Source organism: Panthera pardus, unplaced genomic scaffold, assembly GCF_024362965.1.
Source record: "Panthera pardus isolate Hobbes unplaced genomic scaffold, ASM2436296v1 HiC_scaffold_7, whole genome shotgun sequence".
NCBI lineage: Eukaryota > Metazoa > Chordata > Mammalia > Carnivora > Felidae > Panthera > Panthera pardus.
In genome coordinates this window covers 65,823,334-65,849,405 of record NW_026527002.1, presented here as the reverse complement: position 1 = coordinate 65,849,405, position 26,072 = coordinate 65,823,334, and the positions used below count along the sequence as shown (strand labels likewise).

The following is a 26,072-nucleotide window of genomic DNA, read 5'->3' as shown; positions in this document are numbered from 1 at the left end:
GCGGGGTGGGGGCGCGCGGACGGCGCGCGCGCGGGAGGGCCCCGCCTCGGCCGGCTCCTTCCCTCCCTCCCCGCCCCCGGTCGGCCGCTGGGGCGCGCGCCTCGCCTCGCACCCCCACCCCCGACCCTCCACGCTCTGCAGGGCCCGCCGAGCTGCCTAGGCCGTGTGCCGGCCCGCCGAGCGGTTCCGGGTGTAGGGTTCACAGGTCAGAGTTGACTCCCTGAAAAGTGCAGCCGGTTTGAAATGCAAGATGGCGGCGGCGGGGCGCTGAGAGGCGCGGCGGCCCCTGCAGGTAGCGGCACGAGCCGACTCCGCCACGAGTGGGCCGGGACGCCCGGGGACTGCGGGTGGGAACCGGCAGCGCAGAGCTCGCGAGCCGCGCGGCGGCCGGGGAAGGCGAGCGCCGCGCGGGCCGGCCGGAGGAGGGCGGCCCCAGGGCTGAGACCCCGGGGGCTGAGCGCGCCGGCGGCGGCGGGCGGCGGGGCGGACCCGGCGCGGGGCGTCCGAGGGGGAGGGACCCGGCCTGCTGGCCCCGGGGGTATCGCCGCCGAGGGACAGACCCCCGAGGGTCCTTCGCGATTTCGGGGTGTCTGCGGCCGTGGAAGGAGCTGCGGGTGGGCTCTGTAGGGGAATATACCAGCCCCGGTCCTTATGAGAGCACCGAACAACTTGGGACTGTTGAGGGGAGTGAAGACGGGGCTTCCTGGGGCGGGGGGGGGGGGGGTGGTGAGGGGGGGAGAGGAGAGGGCGCCGCACGGACGGAGGACCCCAGCGATGTTAAGGGTCCTAGGGGAGGTCGGAAGGCCTGCCCTGCGGGGGGCCCGTGGCCTCGTGGGGACTGTCTCTCGGAGAGTAAGGAAAGATCGTCTTGCTGGAGCTGAGCGCATTGGCATTGGGGCTGGAGCCCCGGGAAACCTTTCCGGCGAGGTTGTACCCCACTTCGGAGAAGACTGGGCATCCATTTCGGGGTCAGGCCGTTCCCCCTCTTCGGGGCAAGACTCAGAATGGAGTCTTTAAGAACTGTATTCCGTTTTGAGGAAGACTGGGAGAAGTTAATTAAAGAGAATGGAGATGTTATCCGTCCCTTTCAGAAGGGAGACTGAGAGGCCGACCGGGGACTCCTCCGAGCCTTGGGGCCTAACGGGAACCATCTCCCAATCTTGGCGGGGAATGAAGTGCTGGGAAGGAGCTGTGAGGGGAACGGGAGCGGGGTCTAATGGCCGAGAAGACCTCTGGCGGTTGCCCTTTCCCTGTGGATTTACGCCAAAGTTGTAGGTACAGGGACTTGAAATTCTTTGTTTCGTGCATCTCCCTCCACCTCTCCCCTCCGTAGGTAGCAGTAAGAAAAGAGCAAAAGCCCAGAGGAGGAGAAGGTTCCGTTTGATATCCTTAGTTTAGGTTAGCGAAGGAACAAGCTCTGGCAAGGCTTCAGTGAAAGACTCAGGGGAGGGGAAGTGGGAAGCGGGGAAAGGGGTGGATAGAGGAGGGATACAGGATAGAGATGGGGCAGAGTGGGAATTCTGCGGCGCTTTTCTATCACACCCCGGAGCTGAAGAAACACATGAGGAGGAGCTGATCTTTTGCGGGGTGGGGGTGGGGGTGGGGGTGGGGAGGGGGGTGGTAAAGAAAGGGTGATAGTTTGTAATGTGATTAGGTTGGGATTCCATGTAACTTGAAAGGAAAAAGCAGTTCTCTTGGAGGCCAAGAGGACAACAGAAAAGGGGGGGAGCGGAAATCAGAGGATTGGAAAATACAGGGTTCACAGTTAGGAAGAAGCAGTCTTCCCTCCAGGAATAGTGCCTGTTTGTGGGTTTGGAGTGTGTGTGTGTGTGTGTGTGTGTGTGTGTGTGTGTGTGTGTGTACGTGCCTACATAAGTGCACCTTTAGATTTGTTGGTATTGGTCATTGTTTCTTAGTCTTTGTCTGAAAGCTTCAACTGGTGTTATATGGTGTTACGTGAATTACCTTTGTTTCTGAAAAATTACCCCCAAAAAGTCATTTGTTCTTATGCCAACAGTGAGGATGAATGAACGTTGTTTCTCACAGGGATGTTGGCCTCAGTATATCCATAGATTTTTAAAAATTTTCTCAAGTAGCAATTCTGACTCTTGATTTCAAGCAAAAGAAATGTGGGCGCTGTGAAAGACAGTAACGCATAACAGGATGTAAAAGGGCCTTCACGAATGTTTTTCCCCCTTAATCTGTCCCTCCTTGCTCTAAGCATTTTAGGGCAAAGCTGATTAATCTTGTGCAAAATGCAAAATAAAATGTAAAATCTTATGGTCTTTCAATATGGAATTGGTAGAATTTCACTTATCAGTGAATCTTTGTAGAAGTACGTCTTCAAATGCTCTATTTCATGATCGCGAATAAAATGAGAAAAAAAGAAAGTAAGACTTGGATAACTGATGACAGCTATGATTCATACAGGTTTTCTGAACCATTCTAGTATTTTTAAGAGCCTTAACGTCTGTCAGGGAAATGGCTTCTCAAACACATTTCAAGTATAAACTAGTTGAGAGATGTGCATTTGGAGTATTATTATACATGTGAGCTGTTCTTTGGTGTCCCCAAAGTGCATGTAGCTCTAGTTTTGTATTCAGTTCTGAACAGATGAGGCTGGATGAACCAGAGTGGCACTGATGCCAGATGGTTTGAAAATATGCTAGGATTGAAAACATAAATGCGCTTGTGCTGGTGAGCACTCATTAGTAGTAGATGTCTCTCCCTTATGGTGAGCTTGTTATGTCCCTGGATTTGGAGGACTGTCCATTGATGATTTCACAATTATTTCACCTTCGATGATACTTACAGGGTTTTTTTTTTTTCAATAAATGTGAATAAAGTTTTATGTTATTTATTTTTATTTTTATTTTTTAACATTTATTTATTTTTGAGACAGAGACAGAGCATGAGCAGGGGAGGGTCAGAGAGAGAGGGAGACACAGAATCCGAAACAGGCTCCAGGCTCTGAGCTGTCAGCACAGAGCCCGACGTGGGGCTCGAACTCACGGACCGCGAGATCATGACCTGAGCCGAAGTCGGACACCCAACCGACTGAGCCACCCAGGCGCCCCAAGTTTTATGTTATTTTATTAATGAACTTAATAGCATAGGTGAGGTGGCTCATTTTGCAGTTTCTCCCTTTTTTATTATATTTTACATTAAGACTGAAAGGTGATGTAATAATGTATTTGTTTTCTTCCTTATAATGTTAATTGGGCACAAAAAATAGGTTATTTGGGACTTAGTTTGACGTAAATCATGGTTTTATATTTAAATGGAAGTACTCTTAAAATTACTAAAGTGATTACAAATGCAGCTGAGGAAATAACCTTTTTATGTACATTGCATCATTGTGGATTTGGGCTCAAGAGACTCTACTTATTTGAATATTAGCCATGTTAAAACTTCAGTGCCTAAGCTAGGTTTTAATCTAATATCATATTCATTAATTCATGGAGGTATTTGGAAATATCTATTGCATTGTTTATGGTAGTAGCTAGTAGCCAGTGTAGCACATTCACTTTTACATCTAAATTTTTTCTAACCTAAAATCCTTCTAAATCATCCTATGTAATCTCAGAAGTAATTTAAATTACACTTAATTGAAGGGGGGAAAAAAAACCCTGTGCTGATAGCCTTTGAATAATAGCCGATGTTTCCATAATATTACTGATCTGTTTTATCGTATCCTTGTTGCTCTGATATATTTGTGGTTGTGAGTGACCAAATTTGCCTGACTGAGGCTGCTGATTTAGATTATTAATCAGGATATACATGTGAGTTTACATTTTGGAGACCTGTATTTCATACAGATAATTTTTAAAGTAAATATTTATGTAAATTTTTAGGTAGTTGCCAGGTTTTGGTCTTAAAGGATGCTGAATTTTTGTAGCTTATATAATCAATATTCTATGATGCATTCAAGAGATACAAAAATATATACCTTTGATCTAAACAAATATGATGATGTACTTTAAAAAAGAAGTTTTATGAGCAGTTTAAGAATGACATTCAAGGCAGTCAGAATTTTTATGAAGGATGTTTGTTTTCAGTTTTTAGATTTTTAAAAAATAATATTTTCAAAATCTAAAACATCAAAACATTAAAGTAATAGACATAACATATTTAGCATTTTAAGTAAAAGAACTTTGTCATTAAATTTTAGTGGTTTCATATTTCCTATGGGATTTCTGACTCCCTTTTCTCCCTTTCTAAAGGCCTTTCTTTCTCTTTTTTGTTTGGTTCTTGTGAGGAATGAAAAGAGATGGAAAGATTTTGATATTTCTGAGTACTTCACTCATAATGATGTTTTTCTTCTATATTTAGTCTATTCCCTTTTACCTTCCAATATTGTCGAAAAGAATTGTGTTAAAACTTTACTGGGCGTGGACTGTCCTGGAGAGTGAGGGCATGGTGAGGACAGAACAATTTCTCTTCATGAGAAATTCTACAGTTAGGTGATTTATATCAGAGCTTTGTTAGTTCTGTGAAACACCTTTTAAAATGAGTCATATATTAAAGATTGTCCTTGAAGCTAAGGTCAGAGAAAGTATGTGTATGTTGGAGTGGGGGGTATAAAATTATGATTGATTAATGTCTATTAATCTATTAATCTGTTAAACCCAACTTGTAGCATTGCTAAATATGCTCAAAGGTACGAAATGGAAATAAAATTGATTGATTGTTGCCTAAACTTTTAAAATATTTCATAATGTTTTGGGGCACCTGGGTGGCTCAGTCAATTGAGCGTCCAACTCGATTTAAGCTCTGGTCAGGATCCCAGGGTCATGGGATCGAGCCCCAAGTTGGGCTCTGCACTGAGCAGGGGGCCTCCTTGGGATTCTTTCTCTCTCTCCCCCTTCCTCCCTCCCTCCCTGTCTCTCTCTCTAAAATAAAAATAATAATAATAAACTATTTTATAATGTTTCAACATTTAGCATGGTTTGTGCAAAGACTTCCTCTGTTGTGTAACTTAAAATAAACACCTTAAATAAAAGTCAGAAAAATGTGGGTGCCTGGGTGGCTCTGTCATTAAGCATCTGACTTTGGCTCAGGTTCATGAGTTTGAGTCCCACATCGGGCGACCTCAGGCAAGCTCAGGGGGAACTCGAGCCCCGCTTCAGGTAAAACACAAGCCGTGCTTCAGGTGAGCCCTGCTCGTCTCTCTCTCTCTGCCCCTCGCTCACTTGCACCCTCTCTCTTCAAAAAAAAATAAATAAATGTCAGAAAAATGTAATTGTGGACTTACTGAGTGCCAGGAGATATTCCAAACTCTTTACATATGTTATTTTATTTTTTAATTTTATTGTTTTAGGGTTTATTTATTTTTGAGAGAAAGAGAGGGACAGAGTGCAAGCAGGGAAGGGGCAGAGAGAGAGAGGGACGCACAGAATCTGAAGCAGGCTCTAAGCTCTTAGCTGTCAGCACCAAGCCCAATGTGGGGCTCAAACTCACAGAGTGCAAGATCGTGACCCGAGCCAAAGTCAGACGCTTAACTGACTGAGCCACCCAGGCACCCCTACATGTGTCATTTTAAATACATGTTCATAGAGACCCATTTTAAATGAGGGGCATTGGCATAGACGGGCTAAGTCACTTGTCTAAGGCCACCCAGCTAGTAAGTGACATAGCTGAGATTTGAACCCATGCAGTCTGGTTCCAAAGCCCAAGCTCTTCATCTTTGTTTGCAGTCCATCTTCTGCCAAAACAACTGATCTGTTTTCTTGTATAACGTATACGGCTAAGATGACTTCTTTAGTTTTTGAAGTTCATTCTAATCTTAAAATTGTTAAAGTTACTTTGAGTTAGAGTGAAGTGTTCTAAAATAATCCCAGTACCAGGAACTGAAATAACGTCAGGCAAGTATGCTTTTCATCCAGAAGTATGGCGGAGCTCATTTGTTGCTCCTCTAGTTGCCTTGTGCCTTCACGTGTCTCAGCAGCTCTTCTCAAGAGACTCTTATTCAGTAAAACGTCTTGTACTTACTGTGTGATTTAAGAATGAGTTCAAATAGGTTACCAATTTCCTATATTATTAATAATTCATTTTGGAAAATAGCTTCCCCTCTTTGGCAGCTGTTTCCTATCTTCTCTTCTAGTCCACATCCTGTATATGGATGGCTCAGGAGTTTCCAAACAAGGAGATACCAGGAAATGAAACTGTAAAATCCCAGGCTGCAGATAACAGGATGTTCCAGTGGGCCTACCAGGAAAATGCTCTTTTGCTTTTCATGAAAATAGTCTAACTATTCAGCCTAAGCTTTAACTTAACCTAGAAATATTTTACTAAAGGGTTGGTGTATTTCCATTATTTCTTGAGAGCCTCTTGATGAACGTGTATATAATAACATATGGAATCAAAGAATAAGTTATTTGGAGGAAATAATCTTCCTTAATATTTATTCACTGTGGTTTATGGAGTTTCGGTGCTTCAAGACAACAACAAAAATGCTTCAACCCTTCAGAAGCACTATTTACTGTTATTTGTTAAAAGAAGCAATTATAGCTCTTATTAAATTTTCCTTATTGGTTTAAATGCTCCAAATAATACACCACAACATTTTTGGACACATATCTCAATTTCGGCAGATGATTTTCAGTTTGTTTGATTGTACAGTCTGATGCTTCACAACACACTGATTGAAAGCCATTTGGTAGTAGCTTTCTTGCAAAAATGAAACACAGATCAGTCTATTACATACCACATGCTTTGGGGTAGAGTACCACTAATTTATTTAAGTTGTACTGGCTTGTTGCCAGCTTAATAATCCACCCCATTCCAATTATTACATAGTAAAATAGGATTCAAGTATCAGTGGGTTTATTGTGTGAATATGTAAACATACACTTCCTCCCACCTCTTAGTTTAACTAAATTGTCTTTCATAACTTGTGTACTAATATTTTACAATTCCCAATTTCTTCACCTCAGTTTTTATATTATAGCCTGCATATATTCAAATTTTGAAAATTTTTTACTGAAAATAGTATAATAGTGAAAATAGCATATGACTTGGTTGTTTTATATAATATAAATAGAATTTTGGAAAATGTTTTAAATTTTGTGTTTCTTACTAATATTGGGTTTGGCATTTAAATGATTCTTTTACAATTTCTATGAGGAAATTAATTTTTTTCAAAATTATATTTATTTTTAAAAAGCCAAGGCATAACCTTTAAAGTCCTAAGACTGAATTATATCTAGGATGATAAAGTGATATTATTATTATTTTTTTTTTTTTGTAGGAGATGGCAGATAGGTACTTCAGACCTGTTGGTAATGATGGCCTGAGCTAAACACCTAATTTGAAGGGACACTGTCCTTGTCAAAGAACAGAATGCTGAGGAAGCTATGGCAAGTATGTGTTTCATTGTTTGGGTATGATAAAACTCGTATTCTGAATAATGCTCACTTTAGATTCCATGATACTATATTTGCCTAACGTTTTAAAAGCTTTTCTTAAAAAAGCAGCAGACTTAGTCTTGACACTTTGTTAAGAAATGTACTTTCAAGCTTTAAAAATAAAGGCGTATCGGCTGCATTAATTTCAAAGAAAACAGCATCACACTTCATGATAGTGTGGTGGTATATTAATAATTGATTTTTCGACTAATTGCTGAAATACACTGTACCTGGTGCTGTGGTAACAGTGGCAAACAAGTCAAATTAAGGTTGCGAGGGCAGAGACCTTTAGTGTAGGGAAATTGATTTAGAAATTTTACCTTTTTTTTTTTTGCCTATATCCAGAAAAATGCTTCAAGACTTACAAGATCAGTTCCTGAAAATATACTTACAATATATAATCTATTAATAATAGTTAATTATAATATAAAAATTAGGATATTGATGATTAAATACTTTGTTTTAGGTGCAGCATGCCAGTTTTTAAATATTTGAATATATTTATACGTAATCACTTTTATATTTTATTTGCCTGACATAAATTGGCTTTTATAACAAGCATTAGATTACATACTATAGTGCTGAAATATTTACACGTTATTCCAATTGTCATTTTAGATGATTTCAGAAAGTACTAGGAAAGATTCCATAACTATTAATGTGGTGGTTCAACTTTCATTTTTTAAAAATTGATAGAGTCCTTAGAAGTTGACATTACCAATACTAATTACTGTTGTCTTTCAAAGTATTTTTTATAACTAAATGATTATAACCTGAGTGAAACAGGTAACATTTTATTTTATAAATGGGGAAGGTAACAGATAGATGAATGCTTTTTCAGCCTCTCAGTGATAATCTCACTTGCAATCAAGAATAGCATTCTTATGTTACATTGCCTGTGAAAGACTTGTTAACACACCTCCTTGAGAAAATTAGGGAAAAACTATTTGCAGCAAAAAATTACTTTGGGGTACTACTATAAACTTTAATAATAAATACAGGAGATTCCACCATAGTACTTACTTGTATATCACTCTCAATATGTTATATACCTACCTAATGCCACAGAAGGTAGAAAACCAGGATATTGGAGACCGTTCTTTGCATTTAATGTTTGTTTATTTTTGAGAATGAGAGAGAACACTCAGGAGCAGGGGAGGGGTACAGAGAGTGGGAGACACAGAATCCAAAGCAGGCTCCAGGCTCTGAGCTGTCAACATAGAGCCCAATGTGGGGCTCAAACCCACAAACTGTGAGATCTTGACGTGAGCTGAAGTCGGACCCCCAACGGACTGAGCCACGTTTGTGACCCAGCAGAGACCTTTCAAAAAGACATTTCACTCCTTAAATATGGGGTCAGAGCTTGCAAAGAGAAATTTATCCAGCTTGAAATCTTCTTTTAATCTTTAGCATTTTTAAGGTTGGCTTTCTCAGGTGGAAAAAAACAGAGAAGATGGAGTTTCTAAACCCTTAAGCCTTAGTTTAGCATTAGCAAAAGGATCTTCTTAAATTAGATGATCTTTGGCTAATTTCTTAGATGCTTCCATTTTTATCACATTCACTCCTGTCTATATTCACCTTAATACTTGAATTTTGATTGTCTTGAGACCATTGGCAATTTTCTTGAGATTTATCTCTTAGGTAATGATTCTAGGTTACCGGAATTCTCAAAAACATTTGCTGTGGGTACAGATTTGGGTTGTCAGATTTCTCATTTAATATTTTTTAGGAACTTGAGCATTGTTTCTAAATGCTCAAGTGCATAGAGGCCAAAATTGTTTTCCTTTTTTTAATTAAAAAAAGCATCCTCAGGGCACCTGGGTGGCTCAGTTGGTTAAGCATCCAGCTTCAGCTCAGGTCATGACCTCGCAGTCCGTGAGTTGGAGCCCTGTGTCAGGCTCTGCTAACAGCTCAGATACCAGAGCCTGCTTCGTTCAGATTCTCTGTCTCCCTCTTTCTTTCTCCCTCGCCCATTCATGCTTTGTCTCTCTCAGTCTCTGAAAAATGAATAAATGTTTTAAGAAAAAAAGCATCTTTTTTTTTTTTTTAACAAAGTGAATATTTGTTTTAATCCCATTACTCTTTTTTTTTTTGTCTTTTCAAATTTTTATTTAAATTCTAGTTAGTTATACTCTATTATTCTTTATTCCTATTATTATTTCAGGCATTCTGTGATTTGGGTGGATTTGTAACTTTTAGTTTGAATATAAACATGTAAAAATAAGTATTTTCAGCTGGCTAAACAGAACTGTGACTCAGAGAGTAAGAAGTGAAACTAAATAGAATACAGAGTTCTAAGAATTCTCAGTATAGGTATGAATACACATCCCAAAGGAGTCTCAGTTTATATTTTAGCTACCCTGAGAACAGTTTTTAGTTAGTACCAACTCAAAACTAACATAATCCCTAAAAATTATAAGTACTCATATTTGACTTAGAATTGGTATAAAAAATAGTTTTTATTCACATAAAATACCAGTATAACATGCTCTTGTGGCTAACTAGCAAAATAAATTATTATCTATTAATCATTTAATTTGAAGTACAAGACAGCCAAAAACATAGAGGCATGGAAATTCAGTATAGTTCTGCTTAACTATAAAAATTTTTAGGCTTTTTTGTAGCACTAAGCATAGAATTTAAAACAATCTACTATTTATAGTAGATTACATTGAGAACTTATTTTTTAATCTCTTTAAAAATGTAGAGCACCATTAAAGTACAGTTTTCTCCTGGAACGGAAAAATAATTATTCTAAGTTCAGATTTGCATTTGCTATTTTTACAAGAACGCTTTTCTCCTGAGTTTCACTGCAGGACTAATTCTGCGAATGAGTATGTCTCCCTTGTTTCATTCTTACGCAGTCCAATAGACATGTACTATTCATATGTAAAACTGATTTGTTACAACAGAATTATACATGTTGGTAAATGTTTGTTGAATATTCACTGCTATATTTTAATAAATAGGATGTTTTATATTTGAGTTGTTTTAATATTCTAGTGACTAAGGTAATGTTATTGGTAAGGATTTTACCATTGGAAATAATCTATAAAATAAGTCAGATGTTCTTTATAACTTTATAACTCCTCTATAAATGAGTGTTAAAGGTCCCCTCCGCCCCCAGCAAATATTATTGAGGCCTTGATAGGCAATGTGTTGGGCCCTGGGGATATAGTGGAGAACTGCGTGGACATTCTTCTTGACCATGTAGGAACTGCTGGTAGAACTGTCTCAGTTTTTATACACTGATAAAATGAATTTTGCTTTCATTAAATGCTTTCCTGTAAGGAAACATTGTCATAATTATTTTGATGAGCGAAGAATCATGAATTGTGTGAGAAGTATCCTACCCTCAGCAGAAGAGCCAGGATGCAGATAAAACCATGGAAATTGGCTTGGCCTAGATCCATATGCTGCAGACTCCGAGTGTTCTTGAGGGCTCTGAGAACTCGTTTGATTTTTCAGGCCATGGAGAAGCAGCTCCCAAAAATGTCTGGGTGTTATACATACTCAGGGATTTCTGCTTGCCTGAAAAAAACCTTTATGTAGCCCATGTTTTTGCCATAGAAAGGGAACTTTGTTTCCAGCTGCAGACAAGGGACCACCAAAATATCCTAGCCTGTTTGCAATTTTAAGGCCTTGAAATTAGTGTTTGTTGGGGCGCCTGGGTGGCGCAGTCGGTTAAGCGTCCGACTTCAGCCAGGTCACGATCTCGCGGTCCGTGAGTTCGAGCCCCGCGTCAGGCTCTGGGCTGATGGCTCGGAGCCTGGAGCCTGTTTCCGATTCTGTGTCTCCCTCTCTCTCTGCCCCTCCCCCGTTCATGCTCTGTCTCTCTCTGTCCCAAAAAATAAAAGAAAAAAAAAAAAAAAGAAATTAGTGTTTGTTGCATTTTCCAATAGAGCAATATTATAACAACATTAAAATTTGTGAATAGCACACATAAAAATTTCACCCATAATCTCATGTGAAAATTTCATTTCTTTATATTCTCATCTAGTTTTTGTCCATATACATACCTATTTTCCCATAGTTATTTTATAATTAATATGCAAATTTTGTTCTGATCTTTAAAAATTGTAACAGTAAATGGATAAATATTTTTTAATATTCCTTAATTGCTCTTGATTACCATTTTTAAGGGTAGTGTAACAGTTAATTGATCATGTTTGGTGTTTGTTTTGTTGTTATTGTTTTTTTTTTCTTTTTACCATTTTTCTACTGAAAAGTTAATTGAAAATAGCTTTCAAGTATAATTATATCTACAGTGCTGAATGCATTTAAAGCATAATTTTTTATTTTATTGGCAATCTTCATTTTGTGCTTAAATTGCAAAGCCACCTAGCTAGCTACTCAGTTGTGCAACTGAACTCTACTCTCCTTTACAGGTAAATAGTGCAAGTTTCCCCAAATTGATTTTGAGTTCTGTTGACCTTCAAGTAGAGGATGACTATCAGCTAATAGCAATTTCTATATGACAGTTTTCCTGTCTCAGCCCTATTGCACTTTAATGATAAAAGGAGATAAATTGGAACCACACCAAAGATATTTTCCCTCTGTCTTTTTACCCTTTCTGCTTTTCATTCAATTTGTGTGCCTTGTCAGCTGATTATGTTACTTGAAAGAGAGAAAGGGAATAATACTAAATAAATGGTATTTCTTCATCTCCCAAAAGAATTTTTCAGAGACTGGAAAATAACATTAATTAGGCACCTACCATGTATCACAGTGTGTGAAGCACTTATTCAATCAGCCTCTGAGGTAGATGGCACCATTCTTATTTTCTCCAGGGTAGCCTTTTCTGCTGCTTTTCTAGAAGCCTCCTGCAATGTGCCCATAGAGTTTCTGATACTTCCTCTCTCATTGCATTGATCACAGTTATCTTAAGTAATTTTTACTGCCTGTTTTTCTTGCTCGACTGCTCGTATCTGACACACCAGAGGCAGTCTGTCTTGATCGTCACTTTACTGTAGTGCCAACACAGGGCCTGGCTCATGGTTGACGTTCAGCAAATAGGTGTTGAGTGAATTTGTTGAATTGAAGAATCTTGGTTTTATGGGTGAGAAAACTGAGGTTGATACTGAGTAACTTTTCCAGTCACTGAACTACTGAGTGACAGAGGAGACTCCAGAACGTGGTTTTGTCTTATATCACAGAGCCTCTGTGAATTTATTCCTTTGGGCCTGGGTTTCTTCTGTCATAAAAGTGGGGCATTTGTACTGAGTTCCCTGCTTCCCTGAAAATTATGACCTTATAATCAGTACCATGAGGATGCCTTTGTTTGTGCTTTGGTCTATTTTTGAGCTATATACATTATAGTAAAATTGAGCCATTGGACCACATCTTGAGGATCTTTTGGGAACTTTCAGTCTCCCTTTAGAAATATGTTAAACAATATAGCGACTCTGGTTTTGTTAGGAAAATGTAAGCGAACAGTTTTCAGGAACACAGTGGAAAGAGAGAGTATTTTTCAGGTCTGTGTAGTTGGGTATATAAGTAACCTGAGCTTGAGGCAGTCTTAAATGCCCAAGATGATCAGGTTTGAGTCTTTTGCTTTACTGAAGACTTTATTTAAAAAAAATTTTTTTTTAATGTTTTTTTATTTATTTTTGAGACAGAGACACAGCATGAGCAGGGGAGGGGCAGAGAGAGAGCGAGACACAGAATGTGAAGCAGGCTCCAGGCTCTGAGCTGTCAGCACAGAGCCCAACACGGGGCTTGAACTCACGAACCGCAAGATCATGACCTGAGCTGAAGTTGGACGCTCAACGGACTGAACCACCCAGGCGCCCCTATTTTAAATTTTTTTAACGTTTATTTATTTTTGAGAGAGAGAGACAGAGCGCGAATGCAAGAGAGGCAGAGAGAGAGGGAAACACAGAATCCAAAGCAGGCTGCAGGCTCTGAGCTGTCAGCACAGGGCCCGACACGGGGCTCAAACTCATGAACCACAAGGCCATGACCTGAGCTGAAGTCAGACGCTTAACCAACTGAGCCACCCAGGTGCCGCCTGAAGACTTTATTTCAAAAAGCTTCTCTTTTAAGTAGCTTGTTTAAGGTTACATTGCCAAGACCAATGCTTTCAAAGGACAAAGCACAACTGTGCATATACATCATTAGATTGTAAAATAATGTGTGAACATTTTGTAATTTTATGACTTTATCAAAAAATATTTAAGCTTTTAAAATTTGTTTATATCTGCTTAAATTCTTATGAATTTAAGAGTGAGCTATAAGGAAGAGAAATAAAAATAATAATTTGGCTAATTCCTATTTTTAAGCTACATAAAATGAAAAGTAAGCAGTTTAACCTAAGACCTAGAGAGCCAGAATAATAAGGGGATCTTAGCTCCTCAAGTTTCCCTTCTGTATCTCTTATTAGTACTGGCTACTCTGTTTTAGCCCTGAGTGCCCAGGCCCTGCCTTCCACTGGGAAACAACCTGAAGGACACATTAAATTCACATTAGTTTTCAAATTTCACGGCTCAGCAGTGGTAAACTGAGAAGGATTTTTTGGTGACACCCATACATTGTCTTGAAAGTGTTTAAGTTTTTAAGGTACAGGCTTTCAAACACATCTCAGAACCTATCAGAGGTGCAAGTAGGGCTTATGGGATCCATGGGATGGGGTCAGGAAGTAGTTTAGCCTCTGCTTCTCCAGCCAGGCAGCTGTTTGTCCGTTTTGCCCCAGGGCTTCTCCTAGAATTTTGTTTGAAGAAAGGGCTTCCCTGCTTACAACAAAAAGTTTGAAAACCATCACTAAGGAAAGGTAGTTCCAGAAAAAAAAACCAAAAAACAAAAAAAACTCCACCTTTCCATCTTTGATTTGTAACTATTAGTATATACCCATTTAAATATAATCTGAGATTCTGGGAGAATAACAGTTACAAAATAGCTTACTCCCCTGCCTTTCAGCAGTTCTCCCTCACTGCCAAAAATGTGGGTTTTGCTCATTTATTACTCTTCCACTTACTGCAGGCTAGTTGAGGAAATACCTCTTCCTAATCACAAAAAATAATCAAACAGCTATTCTAGCACTTGAACAAAATAGTTCAAATCCTACTGAATTGCATAGGAGAGATGGCATTAGTTTAGTTTATAACATTCAGTTAAGAAATAGTTTTAAATATCAGTGACTTCTTTATATTCCCTTAGAAATCAAAGGCATTTTCCAGAGTAAAAAAACTAACAACAAAAAAGACACCTTTGAGAATAGGGATTCTTTGAGAATAGGATACTATTATTACTAAGCTGATGCTTTACTTAATTTATTTTTTTATTTTAGAGCAGGGGAGAGGGACAGAGAGAGAGAGAATCTTAAGCAGGCTCCACATCCAGTGCAGAGCCCCACACAGGGCTTGATCTCATGACTGTGATATCATGACCTGAGCTGAAATCAAAAGTCAGATGCTCAAGTGACTGAGCCACCCAGGCTCCCTGCTTTTTATTTTATAATATTGGAAGTCTGGGCACGAGGGGTATTTAGGCCAACTTTCCGTCTGTTGCTTGGATCCATCAAATGGATATGTAGTATGTACTTGAATAACCCCAGTGCAGAGGATCTTGCCACCTTCAAAGGCAGGGCATTCTCTCTTTGGACAGTTCTGTTTCCTAAAAAGTTTTCTTCTTTTACTGAGTCAGTATATCTCCTCAGACAGACCAGGTTTTGCTTTATAATCTTTGAAGTAAACTTTTTCTTCTCAGTTCAGCTAGGAAAAGGATTATATTAGTGAATGAAAATAGTTCTTGAGGTAGAGAGTAAATGAGACCGCTTAACTCATTTCCATTTTCATTTAGTTTAGACTTAAGCACACCACCTTTCATTGAGGTAGCATTAAAATTGTATTTTAGGGGCACCTGGCTCCGTCAGTTAAGTGTCCTACATCAGCTCAGGTCGTGATCTCACAGTTCCTGTATTTGAGCCCTGCATCAGGCTCTGTGCTGTCAGCACAGAGCCCCTTTTGACTCCTCTGTCTCCCTCTCTCTTTGCTCCTCCTGTGCACTTTCTCTCTCTGTCTCTGTCTCTCTCTCAAAAATAAGAGAGAGATGTTTAACGTTTAATAAACATTAAAAAATTTTATTTTAGGGGCGCCTGGGTGGCTCAGTCGGTTGAACGTCCGACTTCGGCTCAGGTCATGATCTCGCAGTCTGTGAGTTCGAGCCCTGCATTGGGCTCTGTGCTGACAGCTCAGTGCCTGGAGCCTGCTTCAGATTCTGTGTCTCCCTGTCTCTCTGCCCCTCCCCTGCTCATGCTCTGTCTCTCTCTCTCTCTGTGTCAAAAATAAGTGAACATTAAAAAAAATTAAAAAAAATTTTTTTTAAATATTTGGGTAGAAAATTATTAAAATGTATGTGTATGAGCATAATTCACTTTTTCTTGATGAGTCACAGTCATTCTTGTAAATTTCAGCTGCTATTCTCTGTGGTGATATTCTCTGGGCATGTTGAGTTTCATAGGACTATTTTCCTATTTGTTCTAGTTCAAGTTAAAAAACATTTTGTGAGTCCCTACTTCTAGGCTTCTTGTATGCAAAGGGGATGCAGAAATAAATGAGAAGTCAGCCAAGATAGTTAAGCTGGGAGAGCATTAGATTGAAGATATAAAGGTTCTTGGAAGAATGAGACACAAACTTCTAGTAAGGAGAGCAGGAGTACGGAGAGGTTGGAGGACAGAAATGTAACACTCCTCTGCCACAACACAGTAAGTGCTAGACCAAACGATAAACCGAGGAGGAGATCGGGCCAAGTTAAAGGGAGAAGGTGATCTAGAAGACAAGATCATCACACCACATTCACAAACAAGGGTCCTGGCCTAAGGAACAGCCTTCACTGTGTGTCCCTGGAACGGCAGTTGTGTCTACTGTGCCCAAAGCATCAGGCAATAGGAGTCAGCAGAGAGATGGAAGAAAATCGAGATCGAGGCCAAGTTGTGGTAAGAACTACATGTGGCTTAAGGAGGTTGGACTTCATTCTTTTGACATTGGGGAAACTTTAAGTCAGGGGACTGATATGATCAGATACGTTTTATAAATTCTGGTAGCATTGTGAAGAATGATTAAGAATAATGTTTCTGAAACTATGATCATTCGTATCCATCTTTGCTGCTTTTGTCATACTTGGCCATGCTACTGGAATGATAAAACAAACCAGTGGGAGGAAGAAAGCGTAACTGATGGATTGAATTTCATATACACTTAATGCCAGAGTCTCTGAGTACCTGTGACTGCTTTTTATAGTTTTAAAGTTCCTCCTTTAGTAACAGCTTATCATTTCACATTGATAACAGTGTGCTTACCAAAGCAGAGTCTTCTCCTACTTCCCTTTTATTATAGAGCTGGCTGAAAAATCCAAGCAACAAGCCTGGGGGCTGACCATTAGTATAGTACGTGACCTTCAGTGAGTTGGCTTGGAATAATCCTCCTTAGAGGACTTTTTTCCTGGTTCTAGTCTTATTCTAGATCTTTATAACAGAGCTATCCAACAACTTCGTATAAGTGAAATATAACTGCAATTTGTTTAAAAGATCATAATCACGCATTTGAAACATTTTTAAATTTATTTTAATGTAGGTGATTGGAGTTGTGCTTCAAAAAGTTCAGCAGTCCAACAGTATTTTATCTGCCAACGATAAGCTCTTTACTTGATTGCACCATGAAAAAGCTGCTAATGAAACTTGTTGAACACAAAAATGGACTTGAAGAACCAAAAGCCATTGTTTTCAAATGAAGAATTCTGAACAGTTTTAAGCTTCAGTGCTTTTTAATCACCACTGAGATTTTGCTCATAACATCAGAATGGCAAGCAGGCGAAAATCCACAACACCCTGCATGGTCCTTGCCAGTGAGCAAGATCCAGACCTTGAGTTGATATCAGATTTGGATGACGGTCCTCCTGTACTTACACCTGTAGACAACACCAGGGCAGAGAGTATCTCAAGCGATGAAGAAGTTCATGAATCTGTGGATTCTGACAATCAGCAAAATAAAAAAGTTGAAGGTGGCTATGAATGTAAATATTGTACTTTTCAAACCCCAGATCTAAATATGTTTACTTTTCATGTGGATTCAGAACATCCCAACGTAGTGCTAAACTCATCCTATGTTTGTGTCGAATGCAATTTTCTTACCAAAAGGTATGATGCACTTTCTGAGCATAATCTGAAATATCACCCAGGAGAGGAGAATTTTAAGTTGACTATGGTGAAACGAAATAACCAGACAATCTTTGAACAGACAATAAATGATCTGACCTTTGATGGGAGTTTTGTTAAAGAGGAGAACTCAGAGCAAGCTGAACCAACAGAAGTCTCTTCAGGAATATCTATCAGTAAAACTCCAATTATGAAAATGATGAAGAATAAAGTAGAGACCAAACGGATCACAGTTCACCACAACTCAGTGGAGGATGTTCCTGAAGACAAAGAGAATGAAATCAAACCGGATCGTGAAGAAACTGTGGAAAATCCAAGTTCTTCGGCTTCTGAGTCTAACACGAGCACTTCCGTTGCGAACAGAATACATCCAGGTGCTGCCAGCACCGTCGTGACGCCAGCAGCGGTTCTTCCTGGGTTAGCACAGGTGATAACCGCCGTCTCGGCCCAGCAGAATTCCAATCTGATTCCCAAAGTCTTAATCCCTGTTAATAGCATTCCTACCTACAATGCTGCATTGGATAACAACCCCCTTTTGCTTAACACCTACAACAAATTCCCTTACCCGACAATGTCAGAAATTACTGTTCTCTCTGCTCAAGCAAAATACACAGAGGAACAGATCAAGATATGGTTTTCAGCCCAACGCCTAAAACATGGTGTCAGCTGGACTCCTGAGGAAGTAGAGGAGGCGAGAAGAAAACAATTCAACGGAACAGTACACACTGTACCTCAGACCATAACTGTTATTCCCACCCACATTTCCACAGGGAGTAACGGTTTACCATCCATTTTACAGACATGCCAAATAGTTGGTCAGCCAGGTCTGGTCCTTACACAAGTGGCGGGAACAAACACCCTGCCGGTGACAGCACCTATAGCCTTGACAGTGGCAGGGGTTCCGAATCAAACAAATGTGCAAAAGAGTCAGGCACCTGCCGCGCAGCCCGTTGCAGAGACAAAGCCGGCGACGGCAGCCGCTCCCCCTCCTCAGCTCGTCAAACATGAAAGCGCGGTGGCCAACCCTGATTCGTTCGGCATTCGGGCAAAAAAGACGAAAGAGCAACTGGCAGAACTGAAAGTTAGCTACCTTAAAAATCAGTTTCCCCACGATTCAGAAATTATCAGACTTATGAAGATCACAGGCCTGACTAAAGGAGAGATTAAAAAGTGGTTTAGCGACACAAGGTACAACCAGAGAAATTCAAAGAGTAACCAGTGCTTGCATCTCAACAACGATTCCTCCACCACGATCGTCATAGACTCCAGCGACGAAACCGCGGAATCCCCAACCGTTGTCACTTCACAGCCCAAACAGTCCTGGAATCCTTTTCCCGACTTTACTCCCCAGAAGTTTAAAGAGAAGACTGCAGAGCAGCTTCGTGCTCTTCAGGCAAGTTTTCTCAACAGCTCCGCACTTACAGATGAAGAATTAAATAGGTTAAGAGCGCAAACCAAACTTACCAGAAGGGAGATTGACGCTTGGTTTACAGAGAAGAAGAAATCAAAAGCTTTAAAGGAAGAGAAAATGGAAATAGAGGAAAGTAATGCAGGTAGTTCCAAAGAAGAAGCTGGAGAAGCTTCTCCCAGAGATGAATCTGGTGCACCTAAGCCGGGGAGTACAGGCAAGGTGTGTAAAAAAACACCCGAGCAGTTGCACATGCTTAAAAGTGCATTTGTCCGAACGCAGTGGCCGTCGCCAGAGGAGTATGACAAGCTGGCTGAAGAAAGCGGGCTTGCGAGAACAGACATAGTTAGTTGGTTTGGGGACACCCGTTATGCTTGGAAAAATGGAAACTTAAAATGGTACTATTACTATCAAAGCGCCAATTCGAGTAGTGTCAATGGCCTGTCTTCCCTAAGGAAAAGGGGGAGAGGGAGGCCCAAAGGAAGGGGAAGAGGAAGACCGCGCGGGCGGCCAAGAGGGAGCAAGAGGATGAACAACTGGGACAGGGGGCCATCACTCATAAAATTTAAAACTGGAACTGCAATACTTAAGGATTATTACCTGAAGCACAAATTTCTTAACGAGCAAGACCTTGACGAACTTGTTAACAAATCACATATGGGCTACGAGCAGGTCAGAGAGTGGTTTGCAGAAAGACAGAGGAGATCAGAGTTAGGTATAGAATTATTTGAGGAAAATGAGGAGGAAGATGAAGTCATCGATGATCAGGAAGAGGACGAAGAAGAAACCGATGATAGTGACACTTGGGAACCCCCACGACATGTGAAGCGGAAGCTTTCTAAATCAGATGACTGACATGTAAGTTTTTAATCTGAGCGTACATTCGTCAACCACATACCTTTAGAATAGTTGCCTCGTACCTGACAACGTTCATTTTTGATAGTTTTTTTTTTTTTTTTCTAAAATGGTTTTTATTTTAGCTAAGAAGATGACCAGGGGACATGACTGTAGCCAAGAGATACATGATTATTATGTGTAGTCTGATTATTATGATTGTTAGGTTTATTATGTAGAGTTTAATGCTGGTTTAATTACTTACTTTTTACATGAAATGTTTTTTTACTTTGTCTTAAGGGAAAGTTGCCCATTCTCAGAGAAGGGAGATGGGGCAGCGGGGAGGGGGGGGTGGATTCACAAATACTAAAGATAACTAAAATGTATTGCTTGCAACCCTCCTTCACTAAAGCTTCATTTTTTGCCTATTTAAGGAAAGAATTCAAAAACGAAAACTAAAAAGAAGGGGAAAAGTATACCGAAGGAAAGACTTACCACAGGGGTGAGGATTGCTCAGTTTTAGGAAACTAGGTGAAAATGGGTATCTTTTTTTATTCATTGTATTGCCCCCAAACTATTAGGTTTTTAACTATAGTTTAACATGCTCTATGTGTTAAAATTATTCAGTAATTTTTCTCTTGAAAGCCAAAGGTCTGTTTTAGGCTCTATGTAAATTCACATTTGCTTAGATGGCATCTGTTTTTGAAAAACTGTGATATAAATTATTTCTGTCTCAGAGATCAAAAGGTAAATAACAGATTTGATATTAAATTAACTCAGTTGCGTAAAGTATCTTTTCACTCTTTGATATAAAACAAACCTGCTACCAGCAGAAACACTGTATTTGGTTAAAAATGTATCTCTTGTTATAAAAGCACAAGTAAATATGCTTTAAATCTGAAGGTTTGGCATGTTCCTTAAATTTTAATTCATAGATTGAGTTAATTAAAATTCCACTGTAGTTGCAAATCAGATACCGGATTCAGAGTTAGGATTTCAATTCTTAATACTTCTGGAATTCAATAGCATAGTTCTGTTCTTTCCTACTCTCTGTATTGGAGTATTCCAGGATCAAATTTACACTTTTTTTGAGAACAGTGCACTTGTCACGAAATGTTTGTGTATGTCTATCAGTAGTCCCAAACCACCTTATTTATCAGAAGTCACTGCGCTGTTCTCACACAGTAAAGAAGGCAATAAGGCATAGACCCTCATTATCATATGAGCATATTTACTTACTTCCTTAGCTTTTTGCATCCCTACCCCATCCTCTGCTTTTATGCTCTGTTATTCTGCCAGCTATTTCCTTAATTCTTCCATGTCTTCCTCCCTGGCTTTATTTATTTGCTAGGCAATTATTTATAGAGAGCTTAATATGTACCAGGCACCTTTTTTACTGCTTAGCAGCCCTCTTCCAAGTTTTCTTTCTGTTAACACTTTTTTTTTGCAGGCAGAAAAACAGATGAAACTCAAAATGCACCTATTTTATATTATTTTTTTAACGCACCTGTCTTAGAATAAAGCCTCGCTCCGGGTTGTAAGCAGCTGAACGGTTTTTGCAGGTTTACTCTGTGTGCAGCCCTCTGCTTCCTAATGTCAGAAATTTTCAGGACAGGCTTTCTTCTGACCCAGATGCATAAAATATTTTTAACAGGCATTTTTTATTATTGCTAAACACAAGAATTCTCACTTGGCCAAGATGAAAGCAAGAAATGCGTTGCTGCAGTGAATTGTCATTGCGGCTGTAGTAACCTCAGCAGTGATTCTGTAGAGAGCGCCGATCTTCCAAAAATAATAGGAACTTTTTTGTACAGTTTGGTTTGACTTTAAGTTAGTGTAGATAATTCTCATGTTCTGTTGATACTCTAATGGATACTGTGGTCAGAAAATTCATACAAAGCCACCGTTTTCAAAATATTATATATAATATACATGTACTTTCATGGTACATATTCAGGCATGCCTTTTAAAATATTAAGTTGAAAATTATGAAACACATTAACTAACAAGTTATTGTTGGCTTAGCAAAATACTTTTTCCTCTTATAAAAGGATTCACCATGAGTTTCCTCTAAATAGCTATTTCTCCATTTAAGTATGGTTCAGTTTACCAAAAATAAGTAATCAAAACTTCCAAAATAGTTATTGCAGAAAGTGAGATACATTGAATATGTTTTGCACAAGCCAGCCTTGTATATAAATAGAAAAAAAATACAAGAGCCTTTAGATTTCAGTCTTTTTACTACAAATACTGACAATGAGGAGCGCCTGGGTGGCTCAGTCACTTAAGCGTCTGACTCTTGATTTCCACTCAGGTCATGATCTCACGGTTGTGAGTTTGAGCCCCATGTCAGGCTCTGTGCTGACCATGGAGCCTGCTTGGGATTCTCTCTCTCTGTCTCTGTCTCTCTCTGCCCCTCCCCTGCGTGTGCACGCTCTCTCTCTCTCTCTCAAAATATATGTTAGTTAATTTTAAAAAAACAAATACTGAAAATGAAATATATACTTCCTACTAATAATTTTTTAATAAATCATTACATATAGGTGAAATGTCTATATGCAGAATATATACATAGGAGTTGTTCACAAAATCTAGTGCTTTATATAAGATGTATATAGCAAGTGATTTCTGTATTAATAAGCGAATACAGAGGATGTATTTTCATGGCTAATTTGTATAATTTTTGTTTCTAAAGTGGTAAACATTAAAATATTGTTTTCTTTAAAATTTTAGTTTTTTATTATGTTTTTCTTTTATAGCTGCCTAAAATGTTGGATGAGAATCAATTCTTCAACGCAAGATGTCTGATTTACTGTGAATGGGCCCAAACTTTGATGACACTGAAAACGTTTTGGGGCATACACATTCTCAAAAGATAGGATCCAGTGCCCAAAAGAAATGGAACTTAATGTTGTGCCAAAGTTAAACTACTGCATTTGGCGGAAGTTCTGCAATGTAAATAGAACACTAATTAAAAAAAAAAAACTTGTAAAAATTCAAATTTTAATATAGTACATTTTTATTCTGATATGATGGAGACGTTCTGATTCTTAGACTTTCTGAGGGGGTTTAATGACCACTAGAGCTTGTCCTCATCTTTTGTCCAGGTTAATACTGTATGTCTAGTGAGATGGGCCTTACTGCCTGTATTCTTTGATACGTGATTAAGCTTATAGCTTTGAGTGACCAAACATTTTACAGAGTAAAAATTATTAGAAACGGGAAAAAAAAGAACCTGATTTATTTCTATGTCTTATTTATCAGGCCTTGCACTAAGATTAAAATTTGTACGTGGGCTTATACCATTTTAATGTAAAACAGCCGATTGACACGCGTTGGAACCATTAAGATTTTGTGGTATCTTTGGCCCTTAATGATTGGATCTTTAATTGAACACATTCGTAGATACCACTCTTACTCTGTAATACTCTGTTCATTTTTTTCATTAGAAGCTGAATTTGCTTTGTAGTAAACTGAAGATAATCAGTATTGAAGGAAAAGAAAATGGCATAAGAATTTGAATAGGGTGAAACTCTGAAATAAATATTTTACCAAAAATGTGAAGAAGTACCATGTAGTAAATATATACTTAGTGTTTTCTTACAATCATATAGAAAACAGAAATGTTTGTACAGGTATCAGATCAGAATTTTCAAGAATTATCTTTCAGTGAAATTCTACTGTACGTAGCAATTTCAGTGAATAGAGAAAAAATTCTGAACTGATCATAATGAGTTAAAGGTTAGCTTTTCACTTATGAATTATGGGAGTGTTAACTGTTAACTCTTGCCATATCAGGAGACTGAAAGTTCATACTAACTTATAAACTTTGTAAAGACAGGTGCTGTTCATTCATGTTGAGAAGGACCCTTTTTTTGTGACTATAGGATCATTTTTCAAACTGTGCTTTCTTCATAGAAAAATGTTCAGTTTAATTAGCTCTGCATTTGAAAACGTTTTTCTGAATGACCGGATGTAGTGGGCTTGGCCAGTTTCTTTTGTCTAATTTAATGAATAATATTAAGCTCTTGTTTTTACCTAAATGTTTGTCAGCTAATGAAATGTTATGAAAAAGCCTTGAATATGCATGCTGCTTTCATTTTTATAAACTTTTTATTTTTTAACTATAGCTTTATTAGTAATTCCAAAATGCTGCAATGTAGCTGATTTCTTCACTCAGACAGCTGGCTTCGTGGGTGGCTTTTTCATACTACTGTTAACTTTTTTAAGAAGAAGCAATGTAAAGACTGTAACAATTTAATGCACTAAACTGTTCTTTCTTTTACACATTTAAAAACTTCTTAAAGCACTCTGTATTATAATGATTAAATTGCTCCCTTTTTTAAACCATTGCTAACATGTCTGAGTTTTGTTTGACAATTTTAATATTTTCAGATTTGAAATGTCAAGTATTGGAAATGAAGCCTTTGGGTATATATTATGCTTCCCTTGCAATATATTAACTTTGTATAGCTGTAAATAACTAGTAGTAATCCCCCCTCCCCCCTCCCCCCCCCACCATCTTCTCTTATAAACTTGGCACTTCATTCTGCTCTGATGTTTGCTAGCTTTTAAATATATTTATTTGACAGAGCAAAACCCTCTTCTCCTGGTTAATTATGTCCTTGAATACGGAATAAAAGTTAGCAGTGATTTGTAGTTTTCAGTGATTTTTTTTTTCCATTTTATTAACTGAGTTTTTTAAAACTTGTGGTATACTATACATAACAAAATTTGCCACTATATCTGTTTCTAGGTATATGATTCAATGGCATTAATTACGTTCACAATGTTGGGCAATCATCACAACTATTTCTAAAACTTTTTAATTATCCCAAACAGAAACTCAGTAACTATTAAGCAATAACTCCGCATCCCCCCTCCCCCAGCCCCTAGTAACCTTTGAACCTACTTTCTGCTTCTATGAAGTTGCCTGTTCTTGATATTTCAAATAAGTGAAATCATACAATACTTGTCTTTTTATATCTGACTTATTTCATGTATCAAAACGTTTTCAAAGTTCATTCATGTTGCAGTATATATCAGAACTTTGTTCCTTTTTATGGCTGAATAATATATTTCAGTGTGTGCTGCAGGAAGGTAGGGGCAGTGTACCACAATTTTTTTTCCCTTCTAACAATACCTATAGCCCTCTGGTTTTGTTTTTTGTTTTATTTGAGTATAGTTGCCACACGATGTTACATTAGTTTAAGATATACAATATAGTGATTCAACAACTGTCAATTACATTTTGTTTATTCTGTTGATGGGTAGACACTTGGGTTGTCTCTTCTACCTTTTGGCTAGAAAAATGTTATGCTAAACATTGGCATATAAGTATCTGAGTCTCTTTTCAGTTCTTTCAGATGTATATCTAGGGGTGGAATTACTGAATCAAAAAGTAATTCTATGTTTAATTTTTTGAGGAACCATCAAACTTTTCCACAGTGACAAACTGTTTTCCACAGTGCCTGTAACCATTTTACATTCCACCAGCAATGTACAAGGAACGGTTCCTGATTCTCCATATCCTCACCAACACATTTTATTTTCAGTTTTTTTAATTATTATTCCTGTATTAGTAGGTACGAAGTGGTATCTTGTGGTTTTGATTTGCCTTTCTCTAATGACTAATGATGTTCAGCATCTTTTATCTGGTTATTGACCATTTTTATATTTTCTTTGGAGAAATGTGTATTGAAATCTTTCGCCAGGTTTGTAATTGGGTTGCCTCCTGTTGAGTTTTAGGAGTTCTTTGTATATTCTAGGTGTTACACCCTTACCAGAGATATGATTTGCAAATACCATCGATTCTCATTATCCAGATTCTGTATGTAGAAACTTGACTACTCACTAAAATTTATTTATAACCCCCAAATCAATATTCATGGCACTTTTGTGCTCATCCACACACATATGAATGGGGGTGAAACATTTGAGTTCCAATCTGCATGTTCCCGTGTGGGGTTAAATACAAAACAAAACAAAAAACAAAACAAACAAAAACGATGCTTTGCCTCTCGCCTCTTATTTCAGCTCTCAGAATCTAAAGAATCATCTTTTTTGTAGTCTGTTAGTGCCACTTTGAAGTATTTTTGTGTCTTTTGGTGGTGATTTCACTGTTTAAAATGACCCCTAAGTGTAGTCCTGATGTGCTGTTTGGTGTTTGTAAATGCAAGAAGTCTGTGAGGTGCCTTATGGAGAAAATACATGTTCGACAAGTTTTATTCAGGCATGAGTTATAGTGCTGTTGGCTGAGAGTTCACTGTTAATG

The 26,072-nt window shown here is 38.7% G+C and overlaps 1 protein-coding gene across 3 annotated transcripts; it reads left to right on the top strand.

Moving 5' to 3' along the window:
- Positions 1-179: 179 nt before the first annotated feature.
- On the top strand, positions 180-24,150 carry ZHX1 (zinc fingers and homeoboxes 1). Of its 3 annotated transcripts, none has more exons than XR_002082897.2 (5): positions 180-292; positions 7,250-7,362; positions 16,976-19,822; positions 20,233-20,300; positions 22,558-24,150. XR_002082897.2 is itself a non-coding variant. In XM_019459916.2 (4 exons), the coding sequence occupies exon 3, from the start codon at positions 17,201-17,203 to the stop codon at positions 19,817-19,819; it is 2,619 nt and encodes an 872-aa protein (XP_019315461.1). In that variant the 5' UTR covers positions 180-292; positions 7,250-7,362; positions 16,976-17,200; the 3' UTR covers positions 19,820-19,822; positions 22,558-24,150. The 3 variants fall into 3 exon arrangements, 1 of the variants encoding a protein (XP_019315461.1); XR_002082896.2 differs by having other exon boundaries at positions 20,233-20,329; XM_019459916.2 differs by lacking the exon at positions 20,233-20,300.
- The last annotated feature ends 1,922 nt before the right edge of the window (positions 24,151-26,072 follow it).

Coding starts and splice junctions, on each gene's coding strand:
- ZHX1 (XM_019459916.2), top strand. CDS start 17,201: ATGGCAAGCAGGCGAAAATCCACAACACCCTGCATGGTCCTTGCCAGT.